Genomic DNA, 14,850 nt, shown 5'->3' on the forward strand with positions numbered 1-14,850 from the left:
CCCGCCCCCCAAACACAAAGCCTAGCACTAAACAAAGATATTAATTATTCAGGAAAACTATCTTGTTGTGGTTTGTCTGTTCAGGCTGATGCAGAAACATGATTATACACGTTTAAAAAGTATAGAAAATTACATTTCTGCAAATAAATACTCTCACACTTGACCTTGAGGCTTAATTACCATTACCATAACATTGAGGAAGACAAAATGTCAATATCTTCACATATGTAAAAGAACCATAAAATCCTCTGTAAAACATACATTTTTATTCTTATTTTAATTGTATTAGTTAATTACACAAAGCACATTTTACATGTAGTGTATCACAAAGCTCTGAATCAATCTAACTTAATATTGATTTTTGTTTCATATTTTAAAATCAAATACATAAAGATACCTGCAATACACATCTTGTAAATTTACACTACAAAGACAGTTGTTGTCATCACTTCACTGAAGGGGACGGACTGCCACTGGGACCTGCTGTGGACGGGAAACCCAGGATATGACCCGTAAATGTCTCCACTGATATCTCACATGGGATCACGGACTCCAAAGTATATTCTGAATCTCCACCTTCACACACAGACACACACATCAAAAGTTTTGTGTTTTTATGTTTTTTGTGAATTTTTGTGAATTATCAGGTTACATACCATCAGATGTATGTTCTTCCCCTCCTCCTCCTTCTCCTTCATTAGGACCTTTTAAAAGTGTAGCAAAACACCCTGCCACCTCTTCCTCTGTCATGTGTTCTCCTGTCAAAGACAGCATCAAAATTATGACTGAGGAAGCTTTTCTGTGTTGTTTGTCATTGCTTTGTAAAGATGCTGTATATGGATGCCCACACTCTTTTCTTTATTTGTAATGTGGTATGTGCTTTTGTCATTCACAAATGTTGAATTATTCAAAGATAGCAGCAGCTAACCCCAAGGTTGATGTGTCCCTGTGTGTATGATGTGTTTTTGAGCACTCATCTTAGCTCCGATTCGGTCATCACAACTGCTAATATCACAATGTTGATTTTTCATTTGAGTTGAGAAGAGTGAACCTGAGACAACCTGGAGAAGTCATGGGCCGGATAAGGCTGGTTTGCGGCCCACATCCGGCCCAAGGGCCTTATGTTGCCCATGTGTGTCCTAGCTACTCTTGTAGAATGGTTCATTAGTAGTTTACAGTCACTCATAGCAACACAGCCTCTCTCTCGTCTACAGCTTCTCAACTACTGCTGCGAACCAACGTCCTCGACAGCCTCTCCCCAGCCAATTACCCTCTATGATGGACACCTCCCTCGATAACTAGTGACCGAACAACACAGTGAAACACAGATAAGAACAATACCTAGTGTTTACACACAATTCTGTCAATGTGACACTCTTAAGACCGAAGAGGCAGCAGCGTACCTCGATCCTGTATGAGTTCCAGCAGCTCATGTCTTTGCAGAACTGGCCGTCCTGTACTGTCATGTGTACCAAGGACATGGAAATCTTGAACAAGCTCATCTCTGGAGATGCCAAAGGCTGGCCGATGGTTGACATACAGCTTAATGAACTCCTCGAGGTCAATGGCGGCCACATATTTTCCGGTTTCAGCATACTGACTGAACTTGACCTCATTTTGCATGTCTTCTATCTGGTAAAAATGAAATAGGAATCTGCAGATCTGAGGTGTAAAGCTACAATTGTTGCAATGTTTTCTTTGTCAGATATTATCACATCTATTGTACCTCTTGCTCTGTCGGGAAGTAAGCCAGTGCTCTCATTAGAGAAGGAACCTCTGACAGTGGGATTTTGGTTGATACTTGACGTTTCTCCATTGAGTCAGTGCCTTGATGACGGATTTGGCAGAAAAAGAAAAAGTCCTCAATGTCCTAAAAACAGAAACAGTAAGAATCTATATTTAAAGGGGTTTAAGAAAAAACTTACGCTGAGTAATCAAAGTCAAAGGCCTTAGCTTTGTTTATAATCCAGTGTTGTGCTAATACTTTATGAACAATGCTTTCTTAAAAAAACAAAACAGATGACAGCTGATAAGAAACTGGAAATGTAGGTTTGTCCTTCACATGTGACAAGCACAATGGATCATTTTCTGGGTGAGATGCATTCACATCGGCAGGAGAGTCTCTGGAGGATCCAAGCAAAGGTGGTGACCCCTGGCTTGAGCTCACAGGAAGCAGGAAACTTTCACTCACTGTGGATCCTCTGGAGTCTCTCCTGCTCTATCCTCACAAACTCACATGGACATTAACTGGAAATTATGTTTGGAAGCTTGTAAAAAAAAAAGCGAGGAAGAAGGCAGTGATGCAACAGTACAGATACTAATTGCTGTAAATCATCTCTGGAGTGACCTTTGCGGATTTTCGTCCTTGTACATGTTCAGCCCTTGTTGACAATCTCTGGACAATTTCCAGGTTTGAGTGTGTTTCTGAAAACAGCTCAATCTAAATGGTTGTAAATATGCAATCAAGAAAGAATCAGAGCTGTTCCCCTAACACTCAGCAGTCATAAAGTACAAGGTAAATGTTTAACTCACCTTGTAGAAAGTGCCATCTCCACCTCCCTCTAGAAGAGTGTAAAATGGTACCAGGCCCTTTCCTCCCAGTGAGGCTGCAGTCTCCAGGGCACTGCAGTCACAACAACTAAACATTATCTGACTGCTAATGCATTTCAAATGATTTTCACATTGATTCTATTATAACTCACTTTAAACTAATCTCCCATGAGAGGACAGTGCAATCAGAGCCTCCTGCAGTAAAAACATATCGGCCATCATAGGAGCAGGTAAAAGCAGACACTCCTGTTGGATGGCAAACTAAAGCATTGCACTTGTAGGGGTTTCCATCTAGAGGCAACATCTGGAGACCCACCTGTGAAGAATAGAACACACTCTTAGTGGTAAATATCAATTGTGTGAATTTACAACATTTAGTATCACAGCATGATTTGATTTGAGGAGAGCTCAGGTAAATTTTTTATAAGCAAGGCCCCTGCTCAGTTCAGCCATTTTACCTTTTTATTCTCTTCTACTTATTCAAGTGTGACTGCTTTCTATTTTATTTTTGTGTTCCTTCATGTAGTCCAACAGAAGTAATTAATATATCTCTTAAAGATAAAGGTCACTTGAGCACAAGAGTTGAGATTTTCTTTTTTCCACGAGGAGCCACATTTCTCTTTTTACAAAACAGATGAATTAAAACATTAATCGGTGTAAAGAATATAGAAAATACTAATTTTAAATAAATATAAGGATGAAGAACAGTAGTTTAATCTGGGATGGTAATGGAAATGGTAGTGTTTAAAGCCAGAAATATTCTTGTGTTGTACTGGGAACATTAAGAACACTGTTTAAAATATTGTGTAAATATTTGGTGATGGGATAAAGTAGTTGATAAACTTGTTGAGTTGTGTGTAATGGGAATGGTGCAGGAACATACAAGTTTATACTTCTGCCTACTCCTATTCAAACATATGACGAGAAGGAAATGTAATATAGGAATCTATATTTTTAAAAACATGCTGGATGAAAATAAAAATAAACTGCAGCACTGACCATGTCGCCTGTGATGTATGCCAGGTAATATGAGTTTGTCTCAGGTTCTGTAGACTTGGGAAGAACCATCACTTGCTTGATGGAGGAGCCCAATGTTGGGCCAAGGAGCGTCTTTCTGTGTTTGTACATATAACATTACCAGTTACTTTGCCGTGACAACAGATAAATACAGAAAATACAGAACACAGAAGTGGCAGACCTGCACATCTTGGTTGTGCTGTTGAAAAGCTTCATCTTATACTGGTCTGAGGCAGTGAGAAGAAACTGCTCTGTCGTCAGCGGAGGATACCAAGTCATGCACGTTGGCACGGCACTCTGCTCAATGCGCTCTGAGCTTAAGATGACAAGCTGGTTTACATCACTTTTTTCCAAGTCATACTCCACCTATTCACACAAGAGCAGCAGAGAGGTTTTAAAAAAACACCAAAGTCGTCCACAGTCCTACAGTTTTTTACTAAACAGACTAACCAGGCGCCGGTCCATTCCCAGGGATAACAATCTGGGTTGGGTGCTGTCCAGGTGAACCCCAAAAAGAAGGTTTTTGATGGGCTTATAATGGGAGCGGTATCTGCCCAGATATGTCCAGTGAGGTAGAGAACCTTCATCAGTCTGCAAGCGGTATACTGTCACTGCTTTTCCAGCATCCTACAACAGTCAACAGGAAAATAAAACCTACACGTCATCCTAAAGAAAATTAGTATACATTTGCAATGTATAGTCACATCTACCAAATAATATTGTTAAAATTATGTTTGGTAACATTCCTATATTATTACTTTACATTACAGTAACAGTATGGGAATACCTTTTAATAGGGAATACATATTATTTCTATACAAATTGCCAAGTAACAGCTTGGTAATAACAATGGAAAATGTGTATGGGACAACTTTTTAATATGGCAAATATCAACTGTATTTTCATGTGCATGCATTACACTGTTGGTAGTCTATATTCTTACTACTTAGCTATTACTTGTGTATTACTTATGTTACTCTGTAAATAATATAATTTTCCTGTAATATGATCTCCCTATTACTGATTACCAAGCTAGAAATGTCATTATGGGGCAGCTGTGGTGTTAGAGTGTTAGAGTGGGTCATCTTTCAGCCGCAGTAAGGTTGTGGGTTCAATCCTCAGCTCACAGTTTTGTAAATGGGTCTGAAGATGAGTGAATGAAAACAACATTGCACATAGATGTACTTAATGAATGAGTGAAGGAGTGAGTGGCAAAACAAACTGTAGTGTAAAGCAGTTTTGAAGACTTTTTACAAAATGATTACCACCATGGAACCATGTTGTTACTCTAGTGTAAAGTGTTAACAATGAGGTCAGACATATTTGCGGTAATAAGAAAGGACTTTCTCACCGCAGTAGCAAGATACTTTGAGTCTGACGAGAAAGTGATGTGAAGGATGCTGTCGTCGGTGTAATGGAAACATTCCACTGGATCATTCTGCAAAGTGCGGGGGTTCAGTAGGTGAACAGAGCCACTGCCAAAGCCAACCGCCAGGTATAATCCTGTTTAGTGACAAAACACAGAGTGCTTCTTTATATTGCAGAATGGAAAGAAAAGAAAACACGTGGTTTAACACATGAATAAAACATCACCTTGAGGGTCATAGGTAACACATTGAATCTGCCTCTCTGTCTCAAAGACCCTTTTGCAGAGCATTGCATTGTTGTTGTAATCCCACACTTTTAAAATGCCTGAATGATTGCCCATGACCACAGCTGGCTGTTTGGGGTGGCAGGCTACTGCATGAAGAGGGTCACTGTCCTCATGCAGCAGCATCTGAGAGATGCCTTTCTGTGTATTCACGTAAACGACCGTGGACCTGGCTGTGGACACAACAAAGTTTCTGCAGAAGAAACAAACCAACAAATAGATATCAATTGATGTGTACAGATGGACCCCAGGTGGTGCTCGAGCATCTCCCCTTTTACTCACAAGCATAATGTTTTTTCTTAGATTATGTATCTTTTAATTCAACATTTTCTGTCTCTAACTTGCTGAGTACGCTTATTAAAAATCTGCATGAGTGAATGTTTATGGTGTAGACTGAGAACATCATACTTTTTTACTATGCACCTGAAAATGAATGGTTTTGTTTCCAGTGTGCAGTCCTCCAGACATCCTTCTGTGCATTCTTTGGAGAAGGAAATGGAAACAATCGGATCCAGGTTGAATTTACTGTACCACGTGACGAGGAGGAATTCTTCATTATAGAACTTGATATGCCCTTGAGTGTCACCCGTTACGAAACAGCTGTGATATGAAAAGGCACGCATAGAAAAGAGATTAGTGACCAATAAATAAAAGAAGCAATTGATGATAAATATTTCTGGACCTGAGTACCTGTCAGTTACTGTGAGAACAGTGATTGGATCCTTCTGAAGTGGAATGAGCTTGATTCTGTCTTGAGGGAGACACTGGTTTGCAGCTAGGTCTTCCATCACATTCCACACAACAAGGCCACCTGCTGTAGTGGCTCTGAGAACCTGAGGCTCTTTCCAGTGAAACACAGACTGACTGTGAAACCTGCCGGCCATGCTGACAGTCTGTGAAACATCAGAGGACACGTGTTTTCAGAAAATGAACTCCAGTCTCTATGTGTTCACATGAACTCACTCAGATATTACAGGTCCAGTGAGTAAGCATTATTAGCGACATCTAATATTGACACTGCAGACTGCAGCCTTATCCACATTAAAACTGAGGTTTTTTCTTTTTTGTTCTGAAGAAAATTTTTGTAAACATGACATTGTTTCAAGAAATGTCTTCATTCGCACTCTAGTGACTAATCAGTCCTGATTTTAGCCACTCTGCTGGGTGTAGCCAAAGACCTGTTTTAACGTGCTTCAATGAATGGATGTCCACGCACACTTGGTCTTTGGATTGGATTGTAGCTGTGGTTGTACACACAAAAATGCCTGCGTGGAGATTTTTTTCACTCTGGCACCCATTTAAAAAAAAAAAAAAGGCATTTTAGAGCTCCCAAAACACCAGCTCTGTGTGGATAAAAACCTGATGAACCCGAAACCTGTTGCTGATTTTCCTAAACTCCCTCTTATGTGTAAGGACCCTGCAACAGAGGACTCAACCCCCCCCCCCCCCCCCACCCCCTTCCCAATTGCCTCAAGGAACTACAGTGGCCTTCACATACCAGAAAGGATGCAAACACTGTCACAAAATTTTCTCTCCACTTGCCCACACTGTCCTGTTTTTCCACCTTCTTCTTCATTAGTTTATACATCCGATGTATGTTTTTTATTTATTTACTTATTATTTAACCTATATTTATGCAGGACATATCCATTGGGATTAATAATCTATTTTCCAAGGATGTCCTGTGCAGTGCTGTTCTTTTTTTTTTTTTCATAGTAAACTTATTCTGGGGATCTTGCAGGAGATTAGATCAGTGATTCCCAAAGTGTGAGAATCTCCAGAATCAACGCGTGTCTGAAAGCAGCTGAAGTCTGCGTTAATACAGAAGCATCCCAACAAATGCAGAGGTAAACAAATAAAATGGTAAATTATATCTCAAAATGCTATAGTAAGAAATGAAACACATTCTGATAATAATCCTTACCTTTGTAAGTTTCAGGGGAACATATTGCAGACTTCCCTGGGCCTGAAAAGCAGCATGCGATTAATTCAATAAATATAAACACAACAGTTGTTTGAAAACGAGAAAAAGGTCGACTTACTCTGCTGAAAAATAACACCTGGCTTTCACTGCTGGTGAGCAGCTGAGTGCTATTGTTTGGATTAAAAATGATGCTCTCCTGAAAAAAACATTCAACATTTAAATATGTGTTCCTCTGAATAGCTTATTTATGGAGTTAGGGGGTAATCTCAAAAAGAAAGAAAGAGGGAAGACTTACTTGAAAGCCATGTGTAGGATTAAGTTCGATAAACCACAAAGGCTTTTCTGTTTCATTTGTCCAATCCCAAATACACACACGCTGTAATCAGATATACTTTATTAATCAAGGAGTACAATTATTCTTTCATATGGTCAAACCCTGTATGGAACAATAATCATCTAAGCTGCTTTAGTGTCCTGAACAGGAAGATTAACAGTTAATAGCTTTACATGTTTAATACAAATTGTACTACATTCCTAAGCCTAAGAAAATATGATATAGTCATGACATAACATTTAAAAGATTTCATTTTAGTGCTTTCACTCAAAATGGTACAAAATCTTGAAAAATTAGTGTATGTCATGCACTTCATTGTTTGCATTTCTCGTGTTTACTTGACTGTTGCCATTTCGCCTGCTGTCTGACTCACTTGAACTTCTTCAGCTCCGAGTGTTACCAGATATTTAGCATCTCTTGAAAATGCCACGGCGAAGACACCCCCATCTGTGTGGCAGTCGAACAATGTATGCACAGGAATGCTGCAACGATGAGCATACACACTTGGTTACCGTTAAGAGCAAAGGTTGATACTTAAAACAAAAATCCCTTAAAGAATGAAGAATCAAGTGCGATACCCAGAATAGGAGTCCCATATGATCACCATGCTTTTTGGCCCCCGGTCTGCAGTCGCAACCCAGCGTCGGTCTTCACTCACACACATGCATGAGATAGGGCTGCCGTGACCCTGGAAACATTACAGTGATATGTGGTCATATGAACACAGAAAACATGGCCGCCAGTAGGGACACAAGGTTAGGCTAAATCTAGACCTTCTTATGTCTACAGTATCCTAAGATTATGTTCACCGTTTTATGTCGCCGTTGGACAACCTTTTCCATTTGGGAACTGAAATCCATGAACTGCTCATTGCCTCGCACCAAAGTCAATAGAGAAAATCTGGGATTTTAGCTGATGTTAACAAAGGAGATGCTGGAATACAGCTGCCTTGTTCAGTCAGTCTGTGTCACTAACGCTGGACACACACACACATATACAAGATTTTTTTACACAATTTTAACCACAACACCAGTCAGCACTGGTTGGAGACAGTGAAAGTTGGCACAGAATTCTGTTAATGTGTGAAGGTAACAGGCCTGACCCTTAATTTTTTTTTTTTTTTACCTGAAGTAAGTGCTGGGTTTGTGATGTGTGATTATAGATGATCCCGATGTGTGCTCCAGCATAGAAAACCACCAGCTGATCGTGGTCTTGCAGACTGAAGACAGAAAGAGCAGGGTTCATCCCAAACACCCTTTCAAGTGACTGGATAGAGAGAGAGAAAAGTTTATGGTTACCTTTTTTTATCTTGGAGAACATGACACTTTTGTGACTGCTCAGAGCAGGTGACCACAATTTATGAGCAGTTTTGTGTAAAGAAGACATTCTTACTAGTGCCTGTGTTCTTGTGTGATTCATGGTCTTTGGGAAAAGTGTATCTCTGGTTGCAGTGTAGACCTGAGACGTCTGAGCCATGTTTAGCGTGTCTGTCTCTGTTTCCTCTCCCCCGTCTCCTGTACTCTCTTCAGCTTCATCACTCCTCTTGCATCCACCGTTTTTGTGAGGACAGTCGTGCGTTTGTTGCTTTTCCACCTTGCACTCTGTGAATGGCTTGTGTTCCTCCACAGCATCCACATCTGACATGATGACGTCTACAAAATGTGCCAAACCTTGCAACTTATTCTGCACAGTAACAGCACCTGTGGAATTTGTCTGGTTAAAATGTCTTAGAATGCTGAATGTTAAATAACAAACTTTGGATTTGCTCTTGTTGTTCAGCCTAAAATGATCTGCTAACAAAGAGCTTGCTAAGCCTCTTGTTGCCTAGTAACCACTAACACAAGAAAACATTGGTCATTTCTTTCAAATTAAAAGCACCATTGAGCCACAATATTATCTTGGACAAAACCTTCGTCTTTGTAAAATCTCTTAATGAGTGCTACATGTAAGTCTTGTAAATGAAAACTCATATTTTCTAACAAAAAAAAGGTCATTACATTATGTTTGCAAGTAATCGAAAATATATTAAAGATATTTTTAAATGGCAGTGCAAATGACATTTACAACATAAAGCATGTACTCTGTGAAAATTGATCTGGTAAATGAAATGTAAAATGAAGGACAAACCTGTAAAACTACATATACCATCAAAGAAAAATGACTAAACTATATAACTAAAATGAAAATTGTAAAATATAAACCTTGTTGAACTTGTTGTGTTGTTTTGTTTTTACAGCAGCATAAAGTTCAGAAATAAAGCAATTTGCGAAATGCACACGTGAGAGATCTAACTTGTCGTTTCTCTCAGAATTCAATCAAATCAGTGTCACTCTACGGTGCATGTTTTATTCTGAAAACCGGATGCTGTCATCTTAACATATCCACTAGCGCCGTACTGTTGCATTGCATTTACCGTAACGCCTACAGTAGTAGGGCACTGAAAATGTGTTGTTAGCTGGTTTGACGAGACAAACAAGTGACGAGGAGATTGACCGTGCGGTGCTTCTGTTTCACATCGCCTAACTTGAAGCTTTCATTTCTGAAACACATTTTCACATCTGTCTCTAAATCTGTGTAAGTCACACGTCTTTCATTGACATTTTGAAGGATTACTGTTGTTTTTGTGAGTATTTTGAGACATTTGTGACGACGACACAAATGACGACAGAAAAGACTTGTTTTGAGGAGGAAGCGGTTTCATGGCGATTTGACCAGCGGATAGGTGAGGAGCCATGCTAAGCTAACGATTGTCAACTTTTTCTCAACGCTATTAATTTCCTTCGACAGTGCGGGAAACAAGGTTGAAATGAGTGAAATAGGTTGTCGGCTTCTTTAGCCACTGGACGTTAGCCAACGTTAGCTGTTTGTTCTTATCGCCAATCCCCTCAGGTGACAGTCAGCTGGGCTCGTAATTAGCTGTTAGCCAACCTGTTAACCCTCAAACGGCGACTTAACAAGGCTTTCTCTGACTTTGAATCTTTTAATAATGTATTTAGCTCAATATTAGACCAACAGCACATATATTTGATGCGCGAAAGTTCCTAATAGACTCTCAGTTGGTAAATACTTGGGAGAAAATGTGTTTTTTTTGTGGGCATAGCCGAATTTAGACTTGGTCAAAATGTTAAGTTCATTCAAGCCTGAGTGTAAGTTTTCCCTTAAGTAGTTGAGATGGCATACACAACTTATTTTAAATGATGTGCATCACCACACAGTAATAATCATACACGTCATTCGTTTCTAAAACTTTGAAAGTATGTGGGATTTCCCCCAAAGTTAACCCAAAGGGCATATATCTGGAATATCCCCAACCTTTCTACATGTATACATACTTTCCTACCTACCTACCTATATATGTGTATATATATATATGTATATATACAGTATATATATGTATATATATGTATATATGTATATATATGTATATATGTATATATATACAGTATATATATGTATATATATATGTATATATATATATGTATGTATGTATGTATGTATATTTAAAAGTCTTTGTTGTGACCTCGTTTTTTAGTATTGACATGACATGCAGTCCTTCAACAAGCCCTCAACTGTGTTCAGTTTTAATTCAAGTAGTTATGCACATTTGATGATGGGAAAAAGTAGTTGTGTAAACATACAAACTCCTCTATTCATACAAGGTATTGACATACACATCAGTATGAATGTTGGTGTCTGATGTTCTGACATTATCTGTAATTTTTGTATAAATCTGGATTATACCCAAGATGATACTTGAGAAAATAATCCACAGATTAATCAATAATAAAAGTAATTGTTAGTTAGACCTCTAGTGATACAACCCTTTATGTAGTGTTTGGCTTTCAGATAAGCGTTGATTTAACTGTGTAGTTATTTTATAGGTTGGTGCTTTTGGCTTCATATGGGTTTCAGCAAACAATATGTCAGATTATGGGCCAAATTTGGTTCGATTAGGCTTTACCGAACATTGAGCTTGTAACATTTCAGGCCCAGCAGCCACAATGTTAGGTACAAAAGACAGATCGTATTGAATGTTGAATTGAAAGTATTAATATACATTTTGATCTAACAGGTGGGAGTAGTATAAGAGAGCACTCTACAATGTGGACAGATAAACACAGAGGAATCCGAGTTACCCAGGAGGAGCTGCTCTGCAAGAATGCCTGTGGGTATTATGGAAATCCTGCATGGCATGGCCTTTGCTCCAAGTGCTGGAGAGAGAAAGCTCGTCCAACTGGAGCCCCAAGACAAGACACAAGGTAAAATCGGCACTCCCAGTAACATTTGACCTTATTTTTAACACCAACTGTAAGTGAATTGTACACAGTTTAACAGTTTAATAATTGTTGATTATATAAATGACTATTAACGGATTCATTTGCACAAGCACTTCTTGAGGCAACTTTTGGTTTAAGATGAGTTTAGGTTTCGAAGTTTAAATTTGTCATTTTTTTTGTAGACCAAAGAATGATGGAACTCCTGTCACCTTCTCCAAGTTTGAGGAGAAGAAAAACATTGAGAAAGGTCACCGAATTAACACAATGAGGAGACTGTTCTGGGGAAGCCCATCATCTCCAAAACGCCAAGGTAGACTATCACAGTGGAAATTTGAATTTGCAAATTGCAAATTTGCAAAAATTTGAAAATGTCAAGAAATTTCTCCAGCACATTATTCTTGTGTACATACAGTATATGTGTCGTCTTCACACTGCAAATTGTATAAATTGTGGATCTCCCTAATTTTCATTATTAAAAATATTAATGTTTAAAATTTACCTCAAAGTAGTTTTTTTAATATGATCACACAGTACAACTCTACAGTAAGTTCATATGTGATGATTCAAATGCTAACATACAATTTTACAAAACAAACAAAACTCTCTGTGTCGGTTTTACAACTTGTCACTTCATCTATTTATCTGGAGTAACATACTCTTCCTTCTACCAGAGTCATCTGAAGACCATACAAAAGCATTGAAAGCGTTCCAGAGCCTTGAGCCTGGGGACTTTGCCGGTTTCCTAAAAGTACTTCGCAGTCCTCCTTCCCAGCGCTTGCAGTCTCAGTGCACAGCTTTTCTCAACACAGTGGAAGCTTATCATGTAATTATCAATTCAAAATATTAACATTACACTTGCATGACTTTTGTAAAATGCTGTTTTTTTGAACATATGCTTTCACAATTTTTTCAGGATCTGCCAGTACAGAAACAGTCTGACCTTGTGCAGGATTTCTACATGTCTTTTTCTGAACATTTTAGCAGTGAGTACACATTAGAGCAACACTTTTTGGGCTGTTGATTGTTTTTTTTTTTTTTTTTAAATACTCTGGGGTAAAACAAACAGTTTGTTGTATCTTTTAGGTTTTTCTGAGGCTCATGTCACTCAGATAATGGAGCACGTGGAGAAGTTAACGATGACGCGGTTGCACAAATGGGTCTTCTGCCATGACAGCTGTGATGATGAACAGAAGGACCTGCTTCTCCAGAGAAGAATACGGTTAGCATAATACAGGTCTTAATCATGTTGTATTTGATTTAAAACCTCCAACCTACAATGACTGTAAGACATTTATGTCTTTTCTTTGCAGCTCCTTAAACTGGGTTACACCGCAGATGCTGGACGTACCTTTTCCTAACAAAAGCACCACAGTCACAACTGACCCATTCCTGCCTGCTATAACGGGTGATTCACCAAGCGTAAAAAAAGCATATCCTGCATCACGTTATGTTCTCAGTCAAAAAGCTTCAAAACTGTTACAAACCGTACCACACTGAACTGTACCATGATACACATTCAATGTAATGTTATGAAAGACAGTTTTACATGTCAGAAACAACTGAATGGTATAAAATGCTTTCTTTAATATTTTTTTCCTGTCTAACATGTTTTTTAACAGCCATAATTGAAATGGATGCTAAACGAGCACCACAGGACAAACTTGCCTGTGTGTCCAAATGCAGTCATCATGTCTTTGAGGCCCTCTCCATCTCGAACAGTGAACCTGCCAATGCTGACGACTTCCTGTCAGGACTGATTTACGTGGTGCTGAAGGCAAACCCACCCCGCTTACACTCAAATGTGCAGTACGTGATTCGGTTTGGCCTTCCTCACAGTCTGATGGCAGGAGAGAGCGGCTACTATTTCACAAATCTGGTAATTTGATTCATCCATCATTATACGCCACAGGAGGCTGTGAAGTAACATTAGTTGATCAAGTGTGTCCTCTCATTTTTAGTCTTGTGCTGTGGCCTTCATTGAAAAGCTGGATGGACCTGCACTAAACCTGAGTCCAGAAGAGTTTGAGGGCTACATGCTGAATCAGCGCACTCCCGCTGTGGGAGAGAAGAGGCAGAAGACTGCCAGTGAAACACAACAGCTACTAGAAGAGCTAAAAGGCAGACAGGAGAAGCTGGACAAGGGGATGGATACTCTCAACATGCAGCTACAAAACTGGGTGCAGACAGTTCATTCACAACTGGATGAGGCGACGTCACAGTTTGCTCTGGTACAGAAGGAGATAATGTCTCAGGCCGACGTCTCACATGGTTCGTCATCCTCGTCCCAAGATGCGTCACCCCAAGGGGACGACAAAAACCAGTTTCTGCAGGTGCTCACAGATCAACATGCCGGTCCGAAGGATACAGACTGTTAGCAACATTAACCAACACCTCATGTGGCACTTGACTTTTTTTTTAAATCATCAGCACTAACTTATGTAGGATGTGAAACAAACATTTATATTCTAATGCCACATTTGCACAGGTTACAGTTTTAGGAAGTTTAATATTGTTAAACTTTTTGCATTCTGTATCACGGGGCTCAATGAAGATTTTATTGTCTATAATTAAAATAATAGACTATAAAAATAATTGTATTCTGTTCCAGGATGAAGGAAATTAAAATGCATTCCAGTTTTAAGTAAACACTCAGGTACATATCATATCTGCTAAGATTTTAAAGGTGTGTATTCAATTACCACTTGTTTCTAATAGTGTTCACCAATGTGCCTTTATGTAAACTGCTGTGAAGTGAAGGTATGCTCCATGACAAAAATGTGAGACGGACGGACCACTACAAGCTTGACTAAACGGTTTTCCACCTGTGTCACTATTCTCATATTGTCTGCACTGTTTTGTTCAGAAAATGAAAAAGAAAGGAAAAAAAACCCTGCTGCAAAACAATGTGATGCGCAAGAGTGGCAAATATACTGTATGTGCTTTTTTACAGCTGTAAAGTAATGAGTAATGAAGGGGTTGTTCTGATCAATGTTGGTATTAATGTTGTATTAAAGTTGATTTGCACAATTTAATGGTGTGGGTTTTAATGTTTGGGAAGTGGTTTGGATCAAATCTTGTTTTCAAATTATTTTTATTT

The 14,850-nt window shown here is 39.0% G+C and overlaps 2 protein-coding genes across 3 annotated transcripts; one reads left to right on the plus strand and one right to left on the minus strand.

Moving 5' to 3' along the window:
- Window positions 1-332: 332 nt before the first annotated feature.
- On the minus strand, window positions 333-9,292 carry cfap251 (cilia and flagella associated protein 251). The gene is made up of 20 exons (XM_058636555.1): window positions 8,869-9,292; window positions 8,602-8,742; window positions 8,055-8,164; window positions 7,850-7,958; window positions 7,438-7,518; window positions 7,261-7,338; window positions 7,143-7,184; window positions 5,909-6,111; window positions 5,642-5,818; window positions 5,161-5,411; window positions 4,919-5,070; window positions 4,018-4,194; window positions 3,749-3,933; window positions 3,550-3,664; window positions 2,703-2,866; window positions 2,533-2,623; window positions 1,727-1,870; window positions 1,404-1,632; window positions 657-758; window positions 333-576 (listed from the first exon to the last, which is right to left on the minus strand). The coding sequence occupies exons 1-20, from the start codon at window positions 9,118-9,120 to the stop codon at window positions 446-448; spliced, it is 2,934 nt and encodes a 977-aa protein (XP_058492538.1). The 5' UTR covers window positions 9,121-9,292; the 3' UTR covers window positions 333-445.
- Window positions 9,293-9,900: 608 nt separating this feature from the next.
- LOC131463400 (rab5 GDP/GTP exchange factor-like) lies at window positions 9,901-14,785 on the plus strand. 2 transcript variants are annotated; one of them, XM_058635080.1, is made up of 9 exons: window positions 9,901-10,198; window positions 11,549-11,735; window positions 11,936-12,063; window positions 12,425-12,576; window positions 12,667-12,736; window positions 12,837-12,972; window positions 13,064-13,158; window positions 13,373-13,629; window positions 13,712-14,785. In XM_058635080.1, the coding sequence occupies exons 1-9, from the start codon at window positions 10,135-10,137 to the stop codon at window positions 14,126-14,128; spliced, it is 1,506 nt and encodes a 501-aa protein (XP_058491063.1). In that variant the 5' UTR covers window positions 9,901-10,134; the 3' UTR covers window positions 14,129-14,785. The 2 variants fall into 2 exon arrangements, with proteins under 2 accessions (XP_058491063.1, XP_058491064.1); XM_058635081.1 differs by having other exon boundaries at window positions 9,903-10,050.
- The last annotated feature ends 65 nt before the right edge of the window (window positions 14,786-14,850 follow it).

The sequence above is a fragment of the Solea solea genome, chromosome 8, assembly GCF_958295425.1.
Source record: "Solea solea chromosome 8, fSolSol10.1, whole genome shotgun sequence".
Lineage (NCBI taxonomy): Eukaryota > Metazoa > Chordata > Actinopteri > Pleuronectiformes > Soleidae > Solea > Solea solea.